The 21,480-nt window shown below is 41.2% G+C and overlaps 1 protein-coding gene across 4 annotated transcripts in view; it reads left to right on the top strand.

Moving 5' to 3' along the window:
- Positions 1-21,480, top strand: part of GMDS (GDP-mannose 4,6-dehydratase) — a 623,184-nt gene that overhangs the window by 302,184 nt on the left and 299,520 nt on the right. For all 4 annotated transcript variants that reach the window (XM_031012261.2, XM_019029923.3, XM_055390905.1 and 1 more), the window contains exon 7: positions 13,924-14,051. In XM_031012261.2, the coding sequence (XP_030868121.1) occupies positions 13,924-14,051 (128 nt within the window). The remainder of the gene's footprint in view (positions 1-13,923; positions 14,052-21,480) is intronic.

Genomic DNA, 21,480 nt, shown 5'->3' with positions numbered 1-21,480 from the left:
GTGATCCATCCACCTCGGCCTCCCAAGGTGCTGGGATTACAGGCATGAGCCCCCACGCCCGGCTGAGTGTGAAATTTTAGGAAGTGGCTCTGCCTTCTTAAATGTCACTACACTTCCGAGTCGAGATGGGAGGTAAAGAGAAATTGTAATCTAAGAGGTTTCAGTATGAGTGTCCTCAAACAGAAGTATGAACATTATCGTTCTGTGAAATAGCTCTATCAATTCTGAAGTAAAGCCCAAACATGATGTGGAACGATATGGGATAAGTCATTTTTAATGCAAATAAGTCATTTCTGCAAAAAAGGAGTTGATTTCAGAAGATGATATACATATCTCTATATTGTTCCAGTGTTTTTCATTCTTACATAGACTGAATATATTGAATTTGATACTCTCTCTGTCACAACAGAAAGTTTTTATCCTTCTCACATCCCTCCTCTATTTGCCACAGCTTTTATACAGAGGTAAAAGTGTATACAGAGGTCCCTAAAACATGAAGGCAGAGAAGAACCCTAATACGTGTCAGAAGAGAGACAAGCTGCCTAGTGTGACCAGATAATTTCTTTGTTCTGAACTCTGGCATCTGTGGTATTACCTTTATTCTTATTAGTATGCAAGTCCTTGAAAAATAAACGTATCAGTGGAAGCATTTAATCATTCCTGAGACTCTGGAATTATGGCAGAAGCAATAAGAGAATCAGGTTCATTATGTCCTACGTTTGTAAATGTAAAGATACCTTCCTGTTTAAACTGTGGAATATCCCTGCTCCCCTCCCTCTCCCTGCAGAAAATGTTGATTGAACACCTATCATGTGTTATATACTGTGTTAGACACTGGCGAGACACTAGAGAGACAGAATAGAATGCTTGTCTTTAAGAAGCTCACAGTTGAGGTGAGTAAACTGAAGATTGCAGTGGAGTGTAATGAGAGCAGGTAGCTTGTGCAAGGGTGGTGGAGGAGCACAGAAGAGGGACAGCCCCCACCAGGGGAGGAGTCAGGAAACCCTTCCACTGAGATGACACTTGGAGTGCCAGGCAGTTGGGAAGCAGCTGTGGATACAGATGTTTCTCAGAGAAGGGGCCGTCCAGAGAAGGAGAAGACACCTGTGCATGCTGGGGGGTCTGCACACAGTAGGATGTCACTGGAGAGAGCTGTGAGGGGGACAGGGCAGGAGGAGATGCTGGGGATGGGGCCGGTGACAGGGCACACAGGAGCTTCCGGCCCATAGGCAGTTTATAGCCATTGAAGAAAGAGGCTTGTGGTTGCATTTGCATTTGGAAGTCATGAGTTTTCAGGACAGGTGCAGAGCAGGAAGAGAGTCAGGGCAAAGAGAGTACCTGGTAGCAGTGACAGCAATCCAGTAAAGAAAATGATAAGGGCCTGGGCCAGATGGAATTATTCGCTGAGTTTGTACTTGTGCGTCTATCAGGACTCTGGCTTTAGAAATGGCAAAAAGCGAACCTCACGCTAAGCTTAAGTGAAATAATTGAAGATAGAGCTGTATGGGTGTTACCCTAGTATGGGAATGGCAGGAATGTCCGATTTCAGGGACAGCTGGAACCAGTAACTCAGATATCTTCAGGATTCTCCCTCTTTATCTTCTGTCTCCATTTTTCTTTCCGTCTTGGCCTCATCTTTTCAGTCCAGTTTTTTCTATGAAACTAGAACTAGGATCACTGCCCCTTTCAGTCTCGCCACCTTGGAGGAAAACTGTTTTCTCTCTCAACTCTATCTGGAATGGCCTGGGGTAGGGCCTTGGTCAGGTTTCCACTCCCTCACCCAGTCCCAGTAGCCAGTGAGTGGTGCTTTGGGCCAGCTTGGGCCAGGATCATACCTTGAATAAATCAGTGCAGTCAGGATGACAGGGTTAGGCTACTCCCATTAGAACCATGTGAAGTAGGAAAGAGCACCAAAGCATGCTTTGGGGCATCTGCAACGAGCAGCCACCTCATTTGTGGCCTACTAGAGGCTGGGATGGGGAGTTATTTAGGACTGCTGAAGAAACAGACTCAGAAGGACTTGATGAGCAGTTGACTAATGGAAGAGTGAGAAAGGAATCAAAGAGGACTCCCAGGCTACTGGGTGCAGGGTGAGACCATTCACCATGCAGGGCCATCCAGAAAGTTGTGTTAGCTTAGGGTAAAAGGAGAAGCGAACTAGAGTTAATGGTAATGTCTCCTGAGGTGAACAGGAGGAAGATCCGACCAGGAAGTTGCAGGTCATCATGACCAGGCAGCACGAGCTTAGCTCTCGCTGGAGAGCGCAGTCAGCATAGGTGTGCAAAGGTTCTCCCTCCGACTCAGGCCACGGCGTAGGAGCAGAGACAGTGGGAGAGGTGAGCAAGGTGGGGTTGAGTCGTGTAGTCAGGATGGGGTGTGTGTTTAAGATTTGAGCGGGAAGAAAAGTCCTCAGAACATCTGAACTCTGCCTTCCTGCGTTTGTGTTCTCCCCACCTGCTCTCCTGTGCCCTGGAGGAGCTGTCTGTCTGAAGCTCCTATCTGCTACCACCTCCTTGAAGACTTGGCATCAGCAATTCTCACCTCTCTCCTGGATCAGTTTCTCCGTCATCGCTAGGATCTTTCCCTCAGCATGCAAAGAGGCTGCTTTCATGCCCATCTTGAAATGCAGTCCTCCCAGTCTCACCCCCTTCTCTCATTGACAGCAGAAGTTTTCAGAAGCTGTTTGTGCTCCTTGTCTCCGAAATCTCACCTCCATTCTTTCTTGAGCCCTCTCCTTCCTTGGACTTTTGTCCACCTCTTTTGGAAGCTCTCCCATCAAGTTCACGTTGCTGTCTTTGTCCTTCTGACCTGCAGTCATGGTGATCACTCCCTCCTGGATACAGGCTTTCCAGACTGTTAGGATACTCCCGTGTCCTTGCTTCCCCTCACTGCTTCCTCCTCATCTGGCCTGTAAACATTATAGCATCAGTGTATTTGGTTCTCTGACCATTTATGTTTTGTTGCTAACATTCCTTTCTTGGTGGTCTCAGCTGGCCTCAGGACTTGAAATATCATCCATACATAAATAGTTCCCAAATGTGTGCCCTCAGCCTAGACCCTCGTTGGAAGGCCAGGCTCATAGATTCACTGCAGTGTTAAATGAAGACTCACCCTTGTCTCATCCTGATTTAAATATTTCATGTTTATTAGTTCCCCGATAGTTTTGTTAGTGTATCGAATGAATAGAGGTACTTAAAAGCTATACATTTGTTTTGATTTTGGGGATTTTGTCTTTGTGGGGTTGTTTTATTTGACTAAGGCCATGGTTCTCAACCAGGGCAGTTTTGTACCCCCAGGGGGAAGTTGGCAACACCTGTGAACATAATTGAGGGGGTGCTCCTGGCATCTACTGGGTAAAGGCCAGTGACGCTCCTAAACACTGCAAAGCACAGCACAACATGCAATAAAAAGGACTTATTCCTCCTTAAATGTCAATAGTACCAAACTGGAGAAAACCTGAAAGGAAGACTTACAAATTTGAATTATCTCACTGTCAGTGGAAAATGCATTGAACATTTGATACAAATAGCAAAGTAGTTTGAACATTTCTCTTTATACACATATTTTAAATAGTTGCCAAAAGGTGGTAGCTATCTCAGACAAATGCACATTGTGAATTGTCCTCTTTTAAGCCTGAGATTCCTTTAAACGTGCCTATTGGATTTTGAGTACCTGCAGTTAAATAGTGTTGCTCTTGGCAGGACTTAGTGAGCAAATGAGGTATGATCTCTCTGATCTCAGTCGTCTGCTCAGTCAGCCATGACCTTCTCAGTGTCTCTTCTTTCTACACCCTGTCTCCACTGAGCCATGGCCCAGGCAGTTCACAGTGGGGTGGCCAGAGATTACCACAGGGGAAAAATGCAGGGCCCCAAGGCGGAGGTTCATGTGGGGTTCAGGATAAATTGGAATGATTTCTGTTTTCCAATGAATATTGTCCAAACTGTCATTGTACTTTATCTAACTCCAAAAAAATCTTTAAATCAAAAGCTTTTGGATGAAGTATTGAGCAATGGAATAGAATTTTTATTAGTCAAATTTTGGTTACTTCAAGTACCATTTGGATGTGGATGGATAATGTTTAGATATGTATGTATGCATGCATGCATGCACATATACAATCATGTGTATCTGTAGACACACAAACAATAAAAATTGCCACAGGGCCATAGGAAATATACATTTGAAAAAGAAGTAATTTTGTGTAGTGTGATAAGTAGAACTGTCCCTAGTAGGACTTAGTGAACCTCCTGTAGGGTTTCTTCCTTACGTCTGCGGCATCATCAGAGGGCGTCCGAGGTTGCATTTTGTTTTTAAAAATAAAACTCTATTGAAGTAATACATTGTGGAGAAGATTGTGACCTAATATCCAATCAAATTCTTTAATAAATTGGCTACTATTCATGTCTTAAAGGCAATTCCATTGTTTTCAGTTTAATGCTGGCAATTTAAAGTGTGTTTTCCAAATTTTGTCAGTTTTTTTCCTTTGATGTTTGTTATAGAAGATAGAGATGTTGGTATGCTTTATAATATAATAGAAACTTTAACATGGACTGTGTGTGTGTGTGTATATATGTGTGTGTGTATATATATGTATATACGTATATATATGTGTATATGTGTATATATATGTGTGTGTGTATATATATGTATGTGTGTATATATATATCCTTGGGTCTTTAGGGAACACCCAGCCTCTTTAATCAGTAGATAGCAGTCAAGGGGAAGAGCAGAACCTTGTTAACCTGTGCATTCTGGAAGGGGATGAGCATCCCAGGTGTTAGTATCTCCTGGCCCCCAAGAGAAACAAACAGTGACTGTCTCAGGAGGAAGCCGTCATTTGCGTTGATGTCCTCTGGTCTCCAGCAAATTAAGGTTACTAAACATGAACTCTCACTAAATGCACAAGGAAACAAACCACCATCAGTCAAAGTCAGCATAAATAACAAATAATAAATAAGTCCCCCCAAAACTTCAGATACTGGAATTATCTAATTCAGAATATAAAATTACAAAAACATGTGTAAATGAAGATGTCAAATCAGAAAAAATAAGCAAGCAAGAACAGAATGTAAAAATGCCCAGGCAGGTTTGAAAAAGAACCAAAGAGAACTTTGGATGTGCCAAAAAAGAAAGAGAGAGACAGAAGAGAAGAGGAGAGGAGAGGAGAGAGGAGGGGAGGGGAGGGGAGGAAGGAAGGGAAGAAGGAAGGGTTAAATGGCCGACTTAGATTAGATTGCTGAAGGACAATTAGATGGCTATACGAAAATTAACCCAGACTATTACAGATAAGAGCAAAGAGATGAAAATTACCAAAAAGAAGAAATTAAGAGAGTAGAAAGTAAAAGTAGTAGTCTAATATCCTTTCCCAGAAGAAAATAGAGTGAAAAGAGGCAATATCTAAAGAGATAGTTGCTGAGAAATTTCTAGACTTGATTAAAGAATCACAGATGCAGGAAGCACTATGGACCCCAAGCAGAAAGCCATGCGTAGACACATTGGAATGAAACCCCAGAATACCAAAGAAAACAGGAATATCTTTACATTAACAGGACAAAAAAAGACATTACATTACCTACAAAGGAATGACAATTAGACCGGAAACACACTTCTCCCTGGCAGAAACTGCAAACCAGAAGACAGTGGGAAAATACTGTCAGCATGGAAGAGAAGATAATTTTCAACCCTGAACTGTGCACTTAGCAAAACTTCTTTCAAATACGAGCTAGTTAATTTTTCCACATTAAGGGAACTTCTAAAAATGCATTTTAAGAAGGGAATTTATGCCACAAGAAAGATGCAAGAAAGAATGATGACAAAGGAAATTGGTAAACACAGGAATTCACACAGAATTTTCAGTCTGAAATTATAAGAAGATGTATATTCCCCTGAAGAAGGAGACCCAGGGAGCTATTTAAATTAACTGAGGAAAACTTGCAGAGCTGAAACAGAGGGGAAACTTACTTTATCACCTCTAAATTAATCTTCTACAAATGGAGACCCTAGTTGGCTATTATGCTCACGAAAGGAATGTAGTTACCCTTAAAATGATGTTTAAGTGAGGAAACAATGCCCCTCTCATGTTTTATCATGTATTTCAAGTATCCCCCTTTTTTTTTTCTTTTAAATTAGTAGAGAAGGGGTCTTGCTATGTTGCCCAGGCTGATCTCAAACTCCTCATCTGAAGTGATCCTCCCACCTCCCAATGTGCTGGGATTATAGGCATGAGCCACCGCACCTAGCCTATTATCTCAAATATTCTAATCCTTGGTTCTTATAGTGGGTTGGGTGGTAGCCCCCAGAAAGATATGTCCACATCCTAATATCTGAACCTATAGATGTGACCTCATTTGGAAATGACGTCTTTGCAGTTATAATTAGTTAAGGATCTTGAGATGAAGGGATCATCCTGGATTACCAAGGTGGGCCCTAAATCTAATGACAAGTGTCCACATAATAAAAAGAAGAGCCAGAGACATAGACACGCATTGGAGAAAGCACTATTCATATGGTGTGAATATGGGGGCAGAGATTGGACCACAAGCCAAGGAATGCTATCACATGCTGAGACAGCATCAGGGTTCTCCTGTAGATATTCTCGAAGGAGCATGGCCCTGTTGGATATTAACCTTCAAGCCTCCAGAGCTGTGAGACAGGAAATTTTGGTTGTTCGAAGCCACCCAGTGTGTGGGAGTTTGTTATGGCAGCCCTAGGAACTAATATAGTCCTTAACAGTTAATTTATACTTGTTTTTCAAAAACAGCAAATTAAAATTTAAAAGAAAGTTCAGTGTCTGCTATTAATGTAACAGAATGTTGAAGCTTTTTTCTAGGCGTGCTTTCTTTTCTTGTTTCTCTTCAGGATGGCATCTACCTACAGTCATGCGTCACGGAACCACAGGGATTCGTTCTGAGAAGTGCATCATTAGGCAGTGTCATTGTGTGAAGGTTGTAGACGTAGAGTGTTCCACAAGCCTGGATGGTATATCCTCCTGCACACCTATCGCTGCTAGGCTACAAACCGGGACAGCAGATTACTGGACACTTTAGGCAGTTGCAACACAATGTGTATTAGTGTATCTAAACATAGAAAAGGTAAAGTAAAAATACCATATAAAGGACAAAAGATATGCCTGTATTGGGCAGCTCTATTGTAATTTTTTTTTTTTTTTTTTTGAGACAGAGTCTCACTCTGTCATTCAGGCTGGATTGCAGTGGGGTGATCTCAGCTCACTGCAACCTCCACCTCCCAGGTTCAAGCGGTTTTCGTGCCTCAGCCTCCCGTGTAGCTGGGATTATATGCTCGCACCACCACACCTGGCTAATTTTTGTATTTTTAGTAGAGATGAGATTTTACCACGTTGACCAGGCCGGTCTCAAACTCCTGACCTCAGTTGATCTGCCCGCCTCAGCCTCCCAAAGTGTTGGGATTACAGGCGTGAGCCACTGTGCCTGGCCTCTATTGTAATCTTACGGGACCATTGTCATATAAGCGGTCCATGCTTGACCTAAATGTTGTTGTGTGGTGTGTGGTGCTGTATGGGACGTAGATGTGGCTTATTTGACCTAGTGTTGAAAAAGGGGCCGGTGGTGTCTTCAGGCGTTTGTGGTACATTCTGAATGCCTCCTGGTCTCAGCTGATGACTTGCTGGTCTGAGCTATTATTCCCTTGCCTTGTGGCCACAGAGGAGGTGGGATTAGTCCCACTTCTGGCTGTGCCTGGTGTCTGCTGCTAGTAAAATTCACAGGCTTCGCTTTCCCTAGGTTCATGGAAGGAGTGAGCTTTGCTCCTAAGTAGTCTTAGCCTTCAAGTCTCAATGCACCATTTCAGGGACTGCCTTAGGGTCCATGCAGGCCTGCTGGCCCTCTTGCCACTGCTCACATTGAGCCTTGCTTCACTGCTTCCTGTAGCATGATATTTTATTCTTAGTGTGGATTATGATCCCATTTTATTGGTAAGAGAACTGAGAACTTAAAACACTTGCTTAAGATAATAGCACTGACAAAAGTAGCAAGCAGAATTATGCATAACTAATGTAGTGTGTTAGACACGGTTCTAGTAATCTACCCTGAAAATTTTGTCCTTTGTCACAGATAGATATTAAAGCTGAACCTGTTTCCAGGGCATGAGATGGCCTTCCATTTTTACTTCCAGGGCATGAGATGGCCTTCCATTTTCACTCCCAGCCCAGACTCCTCAGCGCCCACCCATGATCTGTGCTCTGGAGATCCCCCTTCACCTGGGGATTTTCTTTTATTTCTTTGAGGCTCAGTTTTGTATTTAACAAAATAGGAATAGTAATATTTTACCCAGCATATACTGGTTTTTTAATGTGGCATTTTTTGTTGTCTACTGTATTGCGTGAACAGAAGTTCTGTTCTCATTCTATCAATGCTGGCAAAACTCATTATCTCAGTCCAAGGAGTGTTTAGGCTAAAAACCTTCTTAGTTGTTCTCGGTCTTATGGATATACTTTTACTTGCATACTCTCTTTCCTAGGTTAATGAGTTAATATTGAAAGCCAAAGTCATTCAAGAAATGTTTATTATTGCTTCCTATGTAGGCCCACATGCCTGGCTGTTTATTTTGATTTTTCCTCAATCTCAGACTTTCAAAATCAGAGAATTAAGAGATGTAGTCATCTATTAATAAAAGAACTAAGAAATCTTAACTTTCCATTGAGACTTAATTGTAGATACCATTAACATTGTAATGTAATCATTATAATAATGGCTAACAGTTACTGAGTACTTACTGATAACCATAAAACCTAGATTTTCTCCTTTAAACATCAAAGCTTTTAGGTACTATTACTATCCTTATTTTACAAACAAGGACATAGTGATGTTCTTACATTTCTGTAAGAACCTACATTAGTGTACCCAGTGATTTGGCATGGCAAATGTTAATATGCAAGTAGTACACAGAGGAGACTATGACTTCAGAGTGGTTAAATGGTTTGTGTAAGATATCACAGCTGGTTACTAACAGAGCTGGCTTTCCCTCCATTCATTGAGCTAACTTTTCTTAGTCCTCTTTCTAACGAGAATCTTATAGTTTAAGGCTTTATAAATCAAGTATGTATTTAAGTTAATTATAGGGGTTCCATTATCCACATGTGCTATAATAATTCACAAACACCTAGGTCATCTCATCGCAGGAGAGATTCCTCCTGCATTGCACTGTGGCTTAGCAAAACAGCACAAGGCTAGAAAGCCAGTAAGACAGGCCTGGGTCAGGCTCGGCTACTTGTCCTGACTCAGGACAGGTGTGCAGCCTCTGTGCGTTTCTCTTTCTTCACCTCTCACTTGGGATAGTCTCAGCCCTCATGTTCTATGCTTTTATATAGTTTTTTCCTTAAAAGAGCATTCTTCTGTAACATGGAGTAAAAATGAGGAGAGCAAATTTAAAAAAAAATCATTTTAAGCCTTTCTTGAGAATTAAGTAGTGAAACATGTGGTTACAAAAATGTTTAAAGTTAATCCAAAACTTTTTCTTGAAATCAAGAAAACAGTTGTATTTATAATAAAATAAAAAAGAATAAAGTGTTTAGGAACAAATTTAGCAGAAGTGTAAAAATTATTCTCTGAAAACTATTAAACATTGTTGAAAGAAATTTTAAAACACCAAAATAAAGGAGAAAGACATCCTATATTCATGTATTGGAAGGCACAATAATGTTAGCATGGGCATAGCCTCCATTTTGATCTACAGATTCAACATGATCCCTTGCAGAATCCCTGTTGGTGTTTTTGCAGAAATCAACAAGCTGATCCTAAAGTTCATATGGAAATTCGAGGGACAGAGAATAGCTAAAATAACCTTAAAAAAGAACAAAGTTGGAGAACTCATACTTCCTAATTTTTAAACTTGCCACAGAGCTACAGTAACCAGGACTGTGTGGTACTGTCATAAGGATAGACATAGAGTAAGTACATCAATGAAATCGAATTGAAAGTCAGAAATTGTCTCCCACATTTTTGATTAATTAATTGATTTTTGAGGAAAATGCCATTGAATGGGAAAAATAACCTTTCCAACAAATAATACTGAGACAGCTGGATGTCAACATGCAAATGAATGAAGTTAGACCCTTTCATCACACCATATATAAAAATTTACTAAAACTTGATCAAAAATTCAAATGTAAGAAGAAAAACTATAAAACTCATAAAAATGTATAGGAATAAATCTTCATGAGCTTGGATTAACGAAGCCTTCTGGAATATGACACCAAAAGCATCTGCCACACAAGCGAATATAGACAAATTGGACTTCATCAAAATTAAAAGATAAAAAAGCTTTTATGCTTCAGAGAGCACAACCAAGAAAGTGAAAAGTCAGCCTAGAGAGAAAATCTTTGCAAATTATATACCTGATAAGGGACTTGGATCCAGAATGTATAAAGAATTCTTACAACTCTATAATAAGGAAGATAAGTAATCCGATTTAAAAATGGACAAAGGATCTGAATAGACATGTCTCCAAAAATGATATACAAATGGCCAGTAGGCACATGAAAAGGTAGTTGCTTTATATCATTAGTTATTGAGAAGGACACATTGAAACCACAATAAGATACCACTCGGCGCCCACTAGCATGACTGCAGTTTAGCAGACCATAACAAATACTGGGGAGAATGGGAAGAAATCAGAGCCCTGTTACCCTGCTGGTGGGAATGTAAAGTGGTGCAGCCACATTGGAAGAGTCTACAATTCCTCAGTTGGTAAAACAGAGTTCTCATATGACCCAGTAATTCCACCCCTAGGTATATACCTAAAAGAAATTAAAGCATACGTTCACAAAAAGGCATGAACGCTCATGGTAGCATTATTCACGAAAGGCAAAGGATGGAGGCACCACAGATAGTCATCTCGTGGACGGTTAAATAAAATTTGGTATATACAAATAATAGAATATTATTTGGCCATAAAAAAGGAACGATGTACTGATTCAAGCTACAATATGGATGAACCTTGAAAATGTTATGCTAACTAAAAGAAACCAGAAACAAAGACCAGACATTAATATAATTCCATTTATAGGAAGTGTCCAGAATAGGCAAATCTAGAGATAAAAGGTAGATTATCTGTTTGCCAGGGCTAGGGTACTAGGAGAAAACTGGTGAGTGACTGCTAAATGATACAGGGTTTCTTTTTGGGATGACGAAAGTGTTCTAAAATTGATTGTGGTGATGGTTGTACATTTCTATGAATATAAGAAAAGCCATTGAAGCATATGCTTTAAATGAATGAGTTGTATGCTATGTGAATTATATCTCAAAATAGCTGTTCTAAATAATAGTTAAAATTACATTTTGAGCGGGCGCAGTGGCTCATGCCTGTAATCCCAGTGCTTTTGGAGGCCAAGGCAGGTGGATCACGAGGTCAGGAGATCGAGACCATCCTGGCTAACACGGTGAAACCCCGTCTCTACTAAAAAATACAAAAAATTAGCTGGGCGTGGTGACGGGCACCTGTAGTCCCAGCTTTTCGGGAGGCTGAGGCAGGAGAATGGCGTGAACCCGGGAGGCGGAGCTTGCAGTGAGCCGAGATCGCGCCACTGCACTCCAGCCTGGGTGACAGAGTGAGACTCTATCTCAAAAAAAAAAAAAAAAAAAAGAACTAGAAATTATAGTTAATTTTGGCTAGTTATCCAAGATAACTTTAGGAACCAGATAAGAAAAGATCCACCTTTCTAGCACGACATGAAAGTTCTGGTAATATAAGAACTTGGTAGTCATATAGCTCTCGATTTGAATGCTGTTTTAGAATAGTTAATTTATATAGCTTCCCTGAATCTCAGCTTCTTAATGTACAAAATGGGGGTAATATTAGCACATGGGTTGCTCGGAAAATTAAATGAGTTACCCCATCTAAAGAGCTTAGCACAGTGCTATCAGCAATAGCCCTCATTGGAGGTGCCATAACCGTCATAAGGTTGTGGTAAGAGTTGGAAGAGAAAGGCCCTTCCTCATCTTTGCAAGTGCCGTTCCTCCTGCCTGGAGTACCACCCTGTCTCACAGCTTGATGAGTCCCTTCATGACCTCACTGGTAGACTCCATTCAAGCTCCATTTCTGGTAGGCATTTCTCACGTGCTGCGCCTGGCAGCCATGCTACAACCCCAAAGGCTTTCCCCTCTTGCAGACCTGACATTTTACTAGGTTCAGCACTGGTTTATTGGCCCACCTGACCCTCTCTGTGATACCTGAGAGCAGGGGCTGCTGCTTCTCTCCCAGATCCCCAGTGCCTAGCTCAGTGCTTAGTGATTGGTGAGTGCGTAGTCAACACTGGGTAAAAGAATCAATAAATTGTATGAATAGGGTCAAATGCTTCCATTGGACTCCCAAACATTAGTTTACTGGTAAACAGGTTAATCTGAAATGTTTTGTGTTGGAAGCTTCATTTAATAGTTTGCCATCATTGGTTTCTTAGTATACTTTGAGAAAATAGTATAGTCCTGACATTGAAATAATGATAAACATCAAAAAACCTAAATTTAATTCTTACAAGTCAATAGAAAAATTTTTTAAATTACTAATTAGCCACTAATTACTTACTGGCTAATAAGTAGTTTTTCATTTCGAAAGGCACTTTTTTTTGAAGGACCTCTATGTGCTCTATAAACCTCTGTGGAAAGTTGAAACTTTGTATTTCTTAACATACCATCTGAATTGACAAGGGAAATTGAAAATTTGGATTTCCACGGTAGTCCCATTGTATTTCTTAATGATAATGGTGTAGGTATAAATGTATGTATCAAGTTTGTGGAGTAAGTGAATCTGGTGTATGTTTGAACTTGCGCTAAGCCACGTTCTTGCCAAAATTTGGAAAACCTATTTAGAAATATTCCCCTTATCCCTGTGCCAGCTCTCCAGAAGCCAAACACTTTGATCATAATATTTGCCTCCCTGCTTCATCTGCAAAAGAACGTAGTTAAAGTCATTGGTATGTGATAAATCATGATATTCACATATCTAAACTGTATGAATCCATTATTAACTAGCTAATATGAGTATCATTACCTTGAGAATTTGGTATTAAATGGTGTTTTCTCATAACCTTACCTAGATACAAGGTAAAACTGTCTCAGAAGTGCCTTTTAACTTTGTGATCTTTGAAAAAGCAGATAGAATTTTCATTAAAGACCAGAGAACATTAAAACAATTTCAGTGCTTTCATCAATATATGGCCCCTTTCAACCAATCATTTCAAAATATTACACAAAATTTAGGAGCCCTTTCTGTAAATAACACTGAAATGAATTTGGAAAGTGGCATTGCCTTAAGTATAGTACAGAGAAACTTTTGCCCAGGGGCCATATCATATCATTTGGATGGCTGTGCAGGTTTCTAAATAAGAGCCATCACCACTTATTTTGTTAAGAGAAAGGCAGCCTAAATAAATTCCTTTCTTGTTTCCTTTAACTAGTTACCCTGTGAACTAAGCTATGTTTCTTTCTCTCCCCATGAGTCCCAAAGTAGCTTTATTAATAGGAATATATGATGTTTGTGTTCTTAAAAAAAATCAGGGTGGTCTTAGATGTCTGTCGTCCATTCTGGCATTTCCCTTTATACAACCCTTTTGAATTTTCTGTTTAAAAACTGGCATTCCAACAGCTTTTCTTTGGCCTAATGCCTGGGTTGCATATTGAAGCAGCAAATTAGGAATGTTAAGATGTCCCCCAAAGAAAAACGTTTGTTCTGAAAGTAGAGCTGATGTGACACATGGAATTAGGGCTTCTTAACTTGTCTAAATGACAGTTAATGATCTTTTCTCTTTTTCTTTTCTTTTATTGTTTTAACAGGGTGGCTGGGAGTGTAGAATGAAAGAAATGCCCAGAGGCCGAAATCGGGTTTGGTTCACCAAACTGTTAAATGTGTCAAGTGCACTTGACTGATACTACATCTTTTGCCTCTTTTTAGGAGCTAATTTCGTTACTCGAAAAATTAGCCGGTCAGTAGCTAAGATTTACCTTGGACAACTGGAATGTTTCAGTTTGGGAAATCTGGATGCCAAACGAGATTGGGGCCATGCCAAGGACTATGTGGAGGTAGGAACTGACACATTACATTCTTGAAAATACCCGTATCCATTGATATTCTAAATGCCAAGCGTACAGTGAAAGTGTGACCTAGAGGTGGGGGCATACAAACCTTTGCCAAGGCGGGTATGTTTACACTCATGCTGCTTTCACTTCAGGGATCAGTCATTCAGGGATTGGTGGTTCAGACGTACAGGTAGCTTACACTGAATGGTACTTGAATGAGGAAAACTTTCACAAATACTCTTCCAATTATTTGTGCTGGATGATGGATGGATAGATAGATTGAAAAAGTGTTTGAATGGTGCTCCTCTTTATTTTGGGGGTATAAAAGTACTAGTTCTCAGATCTTCTAGAAATACAGCCTCATTTCAATGTATATAATCCAAGATTCTTGGACTTACATTATTCTACTAAGTCCTGCCAAGAGTAATATTCTTATGGAACTCTTTGCTTTCTGCTGCTGAAGAGTCTGGTTATTACATCACACACTTCTTAACATGTTATATTGCATGTCGTTGAGCTTTACCTATTAAAGAGAGATAGAGAAATATGTTAATAATGATTCTATTGTGAAATAATGGATATTGTTAAAGGGAAATTCAGATTTTCATTCTTGGCATTCCTAGACATGCTGTTTTGGGTTTGCATATATTACATACGCAAGTAGTATGATTTTTCTTTTATAAACAAATGGTTACCTTTTACTTTGCCCTGATCTCCCTGCTTTTAAATATCCATGTTGGTTCTGTGGCCAGACATGAGCAAGCATGGTAGAGACATTGTCCTTTCCCTGGACTTGCCTGTCCTTGTTCAGGTGCTCACAGATTTCCTGTGCTCATGAGCCTATTTCTGTCCTGAATGATGTCTCTCTAGGAACCTGGACCCAGCTTTCTTGTTCATTTATGCAATTCAAAAAGAAACTTTAATGCCTACAAAAGAAAGCAGACAATAAGTTTGTTTGCTAGTGCAGAGATGAGGCTCACCTGCGATCTTGTTTTTGGTCATAACAATAAACAATGTGTGTGTGTTTGAACAGCTAATACTGATTTCTGTTATGCACAAAATAATTAGCTTTGACTTTAAATTTTGAACAGTGCAACATTTAGATCTATTTATTTATTTATTTTTGAGACAGAGTCTCTCTCTGTTGCTCAGGCTAGAGTGCAGTGGCATGATTTCGGCTTACTACAACCTCGGCCTCCCAGGTTCAAGCGATTCTCCTGCCTCAGCCTCCTGAGTAGGTGGGACTATAGGCATGCACCACCACACCCAACTAATTTTTGTTTTTTTAGCAGAGATGGGGTTTCACCATTTTGACCAGGCGGGTCTCAAACTCCTGACCTCAGGTGATCCGCCCGCCTTAGCCTCCCAAAGTGCTGGGATTACAGGGATGAGCCACCGTGCCCAGCCTAAATCTTTTAAATATGTGCTTCTAAGCTATAATTACAAAGAAGCATTTTATGACATTAATCCTTAGATTTATTTTCAGAACATCACATCAAAAAATATATAGGTTCACGCTTAGAAATTATGAGAAAGTAGATACTGGCAAGAGAAGCCAAAACTTTCTTTTGTCTAACCTAAATGACCTTACCTACTGAAAAATATGAGGCTTGTTATGTAAAAATACATTATTTTCTCAATAATATCTATTTATTGTTTAGCCTTCTAGCCATCAGCATCTGCATAGAGCTACATAGTAAGCTATAGGTATTCTTTTTTTTTTTTTTCTTGAGGCGGAGTCTCGCTCTGTTGCCAGTCTGGAATGCAGTGGCACAATCTCGGCTCACTGCAACCTCTGCCTCCCGGGTTCAAGCGATTCTCCTGCCTCAGACTCATGAGTAGCTGGGACTATAGGCACGTACCACCACGCCCAGCTAATTTTTATATTTTTAGTGGAGACGGGGTTTCACTGTGTTGACCAGGATGGTCTCGATCTGTTGACCTCATGATCCACCCACCTTGGCCTCCCAAAGTGCCGGGATTACAGGCTTGAGCCACTGCACCTGGCCCTATATAGGTATTATTTATCCAAACTCTTCTCCAAGTTCAAGGAACCAAATCGATTAAATTTCATTCAATTTTATTATTTTGCACTTAGGTGAAAAAGGATTCGGAAATCTAATAGATTTTGATAGTGAGGGAAACAGTATACCATAATGTTGTTTGTGCTTTTTACAGGTTATGTTTATTTTCTTCTTTATACTGTCTTTATTTTCCATATATTTTAAATGAACATGTGTAAACCTTTGTAATTGGCTGGGGTAGGAGGTGACATTTCAGAAACAGGCCAAAAAGTCTCATGAAAATGAATGAGAGTGTTAAGTAAGTAAGGAGGAAGTCTTGTGTAAACGAGTAGATCTGAAAGAAGGACCCTGCTGTCATCTCACTCCCCAAATGCCAAGCTAGCACTGCGGCGAGTGTAGTCCACATCTTGGCACAACAGGTCCACATTTGAATTAGCATAAAATAAAAATATTTTATAAACATTTTGGCTCAAGTAGGGGTTGGTGCAAAAAGGTTGTGTTAAATGAAGTCATTTTTATGATTGCTTGAGAAGATAGTGTCATTACAGCCTTTCACAAGCCAACATATTCACACAGCACTCTACCCTCTGAATAAAAATACATCAACATGCTACCCTTCGAATAAAAATACATCAACACGCTACCCTCTGAATAAAAATACACCAACACGCTACCCTCTGAATAAAAATACATCAACACGCTACCCTCTGAATAAAAATTTGAAATGGTCGGATTCCATGGAGAGACAGATAGAAAGTTAGGTCATTCTCCTTGCCATCCAAGTCTTGATTTGTTCTATAATACAAGTGGGTCTTGTGTATTAAGGACTCTCCTGGGTTTCTAATATGTTGATGATGTAGGAAGCATTTTATAGTTCTCATTTATATGTTCTGAACAAAGTCTAAATTACGATTATTCAGTAAGAATTTATAGCTTGGTACTCTCCGTTTTAAGAAATATGATCATTCCTTGTAATTTTAAGTGTATTAACATAAGATTACTTCAGAGATTTATGACTAAAGGTAAATTTGTTGCCAAAATTAAAGTCAGCAATCATAAAAATGAAAAAGGAGAGGTATTGTTTGTTTAAAACACACATGCACCCTGACACTGAAATCAACTTTAGAATAAAGAAGTGTTTGCAAATGTAGGTCAAACAAGTCATAATACCATCTCATTTACACACGTTTTAATTATACAGCTGAAATGGGAAAAGTTCCCTTATCCCCCTTGCAGAGCGTGTGATGGGGGTATGGGTTGCTTCCTCAGTGCCCCACTGCTCAGACCTCTTGGAGGAGCATGCAGATGGGCAGGTTGTGGGGCTCAACCCCACAGCAGTATCTAGGGGTGAATGTTTACGGCTGAAGCCTCAGTGCGCATGTGTTACAGGGTGCTCTTTCAGTTTAGCCATCCATAGGTGGCTTGTGTTAGCTCAGTTAGACCCCTTTCCTTATCTCCAGGACAGAGGGCTTTCTCTATCGTGAGGTTCTTGCTTTGGTATACTGGAAGAATCAGATCACACGTGGGCTTGGAGAATGAGTGCAAGGTTTTATTGAGTGGAAGTAGCTCTCAGCAGATGGGGGAACCAGAAGGGAGATGGTGTGGGAAGGTGGTTTTCCCCTGGAGTCGGGTCTCTCAGTGGCTGGAGCTCTCCTCTCTCTGTCGCGGCCAAACTCGGCATAGTTCCACCCGTCTGTGGCCTGCCGGTGTGCTGGTGCCTGTTGGTATGCTCTCGACATTCTCTCAATGTCCACCTGCTGGTGTGTTCCTCTTGATGTTCAGCTGCTTGTGTCTCGGGGTTTTTATAGGCACAGCATGGGGGTGTGGTGGGCCAGGGCGGTCTTGGGAAATGCAACATTTGGGCGTGAAGGCAGGAGTGCTTGTCCTCACCTAGTCCGTGGGCATAGGCCTGGGGGTGGAGCCCTCACCAGGGACCTGCCCTTCTCCTCCCGGCACTTCCCTGCCCCTCTTCCGTATCACAACCCCTCTCTTTTATATGCAAAAATTTTAGTAAACCTTCAGATGAAGTGACTGACACTTTTTTACTTGTCAGTGAATTTCCATCATGAAGAGCAGAGAGCATTTTCTCCTCGTGTTGTGAGGTGGGTGCTGTTTATCCCTGCTGTGCAAGTACGTTGTTTCTCAGCTTAGACAAGCTGTTTTATCTTGATTTTTCCATCTCTGTAAAGGACAGAATATAAACCCTGTAAAAAATTAGCATCAGTGTGCTATGCATACATATATGAATAAAGTTTACCTCTGACTTGTAAAAATTTTCGCAACGATTTATAAAAAGTCCTTACTTGTTGCTGACTCCAATTTATTTTCATCCATCTGTAGTCTTGCTTCCTAGATCAAGATGTTTTCAAAGTTATTTAAATGAGTGAGAAGTATTTCAACTTGAATAAAAAAAATATACAGCTATATTAAATTATATTGTACTTCTGAATAAAGTCATAGGCAGTTAGATCTTTTCCAGTATTTTATTATAAAACTTTTTAAACATACAGAATAACTGAATAAATTTTACTTCAAACACCTGCGTACCACCCAGATTCTGTAATTAATGTCTACAATTACTGTTGCATTTTGAACAAAAATTAGTATTTAAGTAATTACTGTAGTGCTAATGGCTTACAGCTACAAATATTCAAGTTGCACAAACACAAGCTACTAAAAATTTGCATTTTTGGGGGTATAGATAGCAGTTCAAACTTTTTTTTTTTTTTCGAGACGGAGTCTCGCCGTCGCCCAGGCTGGAGTGCAGTGGTGCGATTTCGGCCAGTTCAAACTTTTAAAATATTTTTATCTTAAGTATTTACCTGACCCCTCTACAACCTGCTTTTATGCCCACCTCTCTCCATATAGGCTCAAGCAGCTTCACGAGAACACTCTAGCGGCAATGCGCCATTTTCAACCAATGTCCAGCAGTCAGGATTATAGCAGTGGTGGCAGAAAACACTAAGGGAGAGAACCTCTGACTTCTCAGGGTGGCACTGTTCATTCAACATGTATTCTATTGAGTACCTGCCATGGTCACAGTTCTGGTTGCTACAAATGACAGTATATGGTCCCAGTGAGATCCCACTTTGATAAAAATATGTGAAACACAACTATAGCCAGAACATATTGACTGATAAGCTAAATGGTAGGAGCTGGGCCAGAGTATCTTCAGGCTTTTACCACCCACAAAAAAGGCCCCTTGCTCTTGGGAGACAGGGTTAATCAAGAGACCTAAGTCCAGCCTCTTTCCAGGACTCAGTAAAAGCCATGTACAAAGTGGCAAGAGGTTTTCCTGCTACAGCTAATCCCACAGATGCTCCAGAAGGGTCCTACTGGTAACCCAGAGGACGTGAGGATCGTTAGGGGTGAGCGTTGAAATTCATCAGAATTTAATGTCATATACCTGCATCCTTTTTTGTGTGGAGGTGGCAGGGGACAGTGAGCACAGACTGAATAATAACAAAACTACTTTTAGAAATAAACGTAATTGCCAAATGTTAAGCACTTATTACATGCCAGAAACTTTTGAAGACATCTTATAGATTTTAAATGTAAGAAAGAGTCTGGCTGAGACAGCTGTCAGATCTTGCCGAACCTATGCTATTGGCTGTATCGGGTAAAGAAGTAAAGGGTGTGTTTGGGGAAAATATGTAGTCAGGTCTCCAGCCCCCTCTATCCCTTGTCCTCTGAATGAATTTACCTTCATTCCAGCTCTCAGTTCTCAGCTAATACAGAGACATGGGGAAGGTGAGGAGCCTCTGGAAGGGTACATAGGTTACAGACAGAGCTGGGAGAACTGCCCACTGCTGCCCAGTACTTTCTTTCCTATCTGTCCATCTTCTACTAGCATTTTGTATCCTATGTTACACAAATCTGGAAGGAAGAGACATCATTTAAACTTTGAGATCTTATTTAAGGGAAGTTTGCTTGTTGCAACATCACCATTGATGTCGGATTTTTCACGACCCTTTCATTGGACTTGTGACAGGGTGCTCCGTTTCCTTGGCCCACCATGCTCAACCGCTTGCAGGAGGGAGCACGTGAGTGAGCGAGTGCGGGATCTGGCTGGCTGCTGCTCTGTGCGCTGGCAGGAGCAAGCTCCATTTACTCAGCCTGCTGCGCTCAACCCCTTGTGGGAGGGAGCACGTGAGAGAGCAAGACCGGCTGCTCTGGTCACCAGCAGGAGCAATCTTCGTGTGAGTGTTGCTGTGGTACACAGGTGGGGGTGCCTGTGACCCTGAAGCCCCAGAGGGTGTGTTACAGTGCTCTCTTAGCTCTGCCGTCTGTGGACAGCAGTGTGTTATCAACTGGGTTGGTCCTTTGCCTCGTCACGTGGAGCAGCTGCCCTCTGCCAGTGAAGGCAAAGGGCCAGTGTGACAGCTTTTTTTGGGTACCCGCACTCAGTGGGTCCTGAGCTCTTGTCGGGAGTCCAAGAAGAATGAGGTAGTGTGGACACTTGAAGGATGGTGAAGGTGGATGTATTAGTCCGTTCTCATGCTGCTGATAAAGACATACTGGAGACTGGGTATTTATAAAGACAAAGAGGTTTAATGGACTCACAGTTCCACGTGGCTGGGGAGGCCTCACAGTCATGGTGGAAGGCGAAAGGCACGTCTTACGTGGCAGCAGGGAAGAGAGAGAATGAGAGCCAAGTGAAAGGGGTTCCCCTTTTAAAGCCAACAGCTCTTGTGAGACTTACTACCATGAGAACAGGATGGGGGAACCGCCCCCATGATTCAGTTATCTCCCACCAGGTCCCTCCCACAACACATGGGAATTATGGGAGCTACAATTCAAGATGAGATTTGAAAGGGGACGCAGCCGAACTGTATTAGTGGAGGATTTTATTTAGCAACGGAAATGGCTCTCAGCAGAGACAGGAGCTAGCTGTAGATGGGACGGGACAAGTCTTCCCCCGACGTCCAACCGGCTCTTCCCTGAGTCAAGCCGTCTCTCTTCCAAAGTCCAGCTGCTCTCTGAAGTCAAGTTTTCCCTCTCCAGTCAAGCCACGTTTCTCTCTTCTACTGACTGAGTCTGGGGTCTTTATAGGCAGAGGATGGGGTACAGGACGGGCCATCGGTAGTTTTGAAAAAGGCAACATTTGATGGGCAAAAAGGCATTATTCCAAAAGAACCATTCAGGAGAGAGTGGGCAAACAGGAGTAGAAGTTGTCACCTTGGGCCGTGAGTTTTAGGCTTTTTGGTTTGAAGGTGGAGCTTCACCAGGGACCTGCCCCTGTCTGCCTCCTGCCTCTGTCACCATCAGTAGACCATGTTTGTTCATATGCAGGAGAGTAGCATATAGCAGTAGTATCTTTTTGTGTTTCCATTGTCTAAAGCGTTAGTGGTGCCTGAATCCATTTGTTAGTAAGGCCTTACTTAACAGAAAGCAACGGTGAGGTTGTA

This window comes from Gorilla gorilla, chromosome 5 (assembly GCF_029281585.2).
Source record: "Gorilla gorilla gorilla isolate KB3781 chromosome 5, NHGRI_mGorGor1-v2.1_pri, whole genome shotgun sequence".
Classification (NCBI taxonomy): Eukaryota; Metazoa; Chordata; class Mammalia; order Primates; family Hominidae; genus Gorilla; species Gorilla gorilla.
Note: the sequence above shows the minus strand (reverse complement) of the source record. Positions and strands in the feature narration are given on the sequence as shown.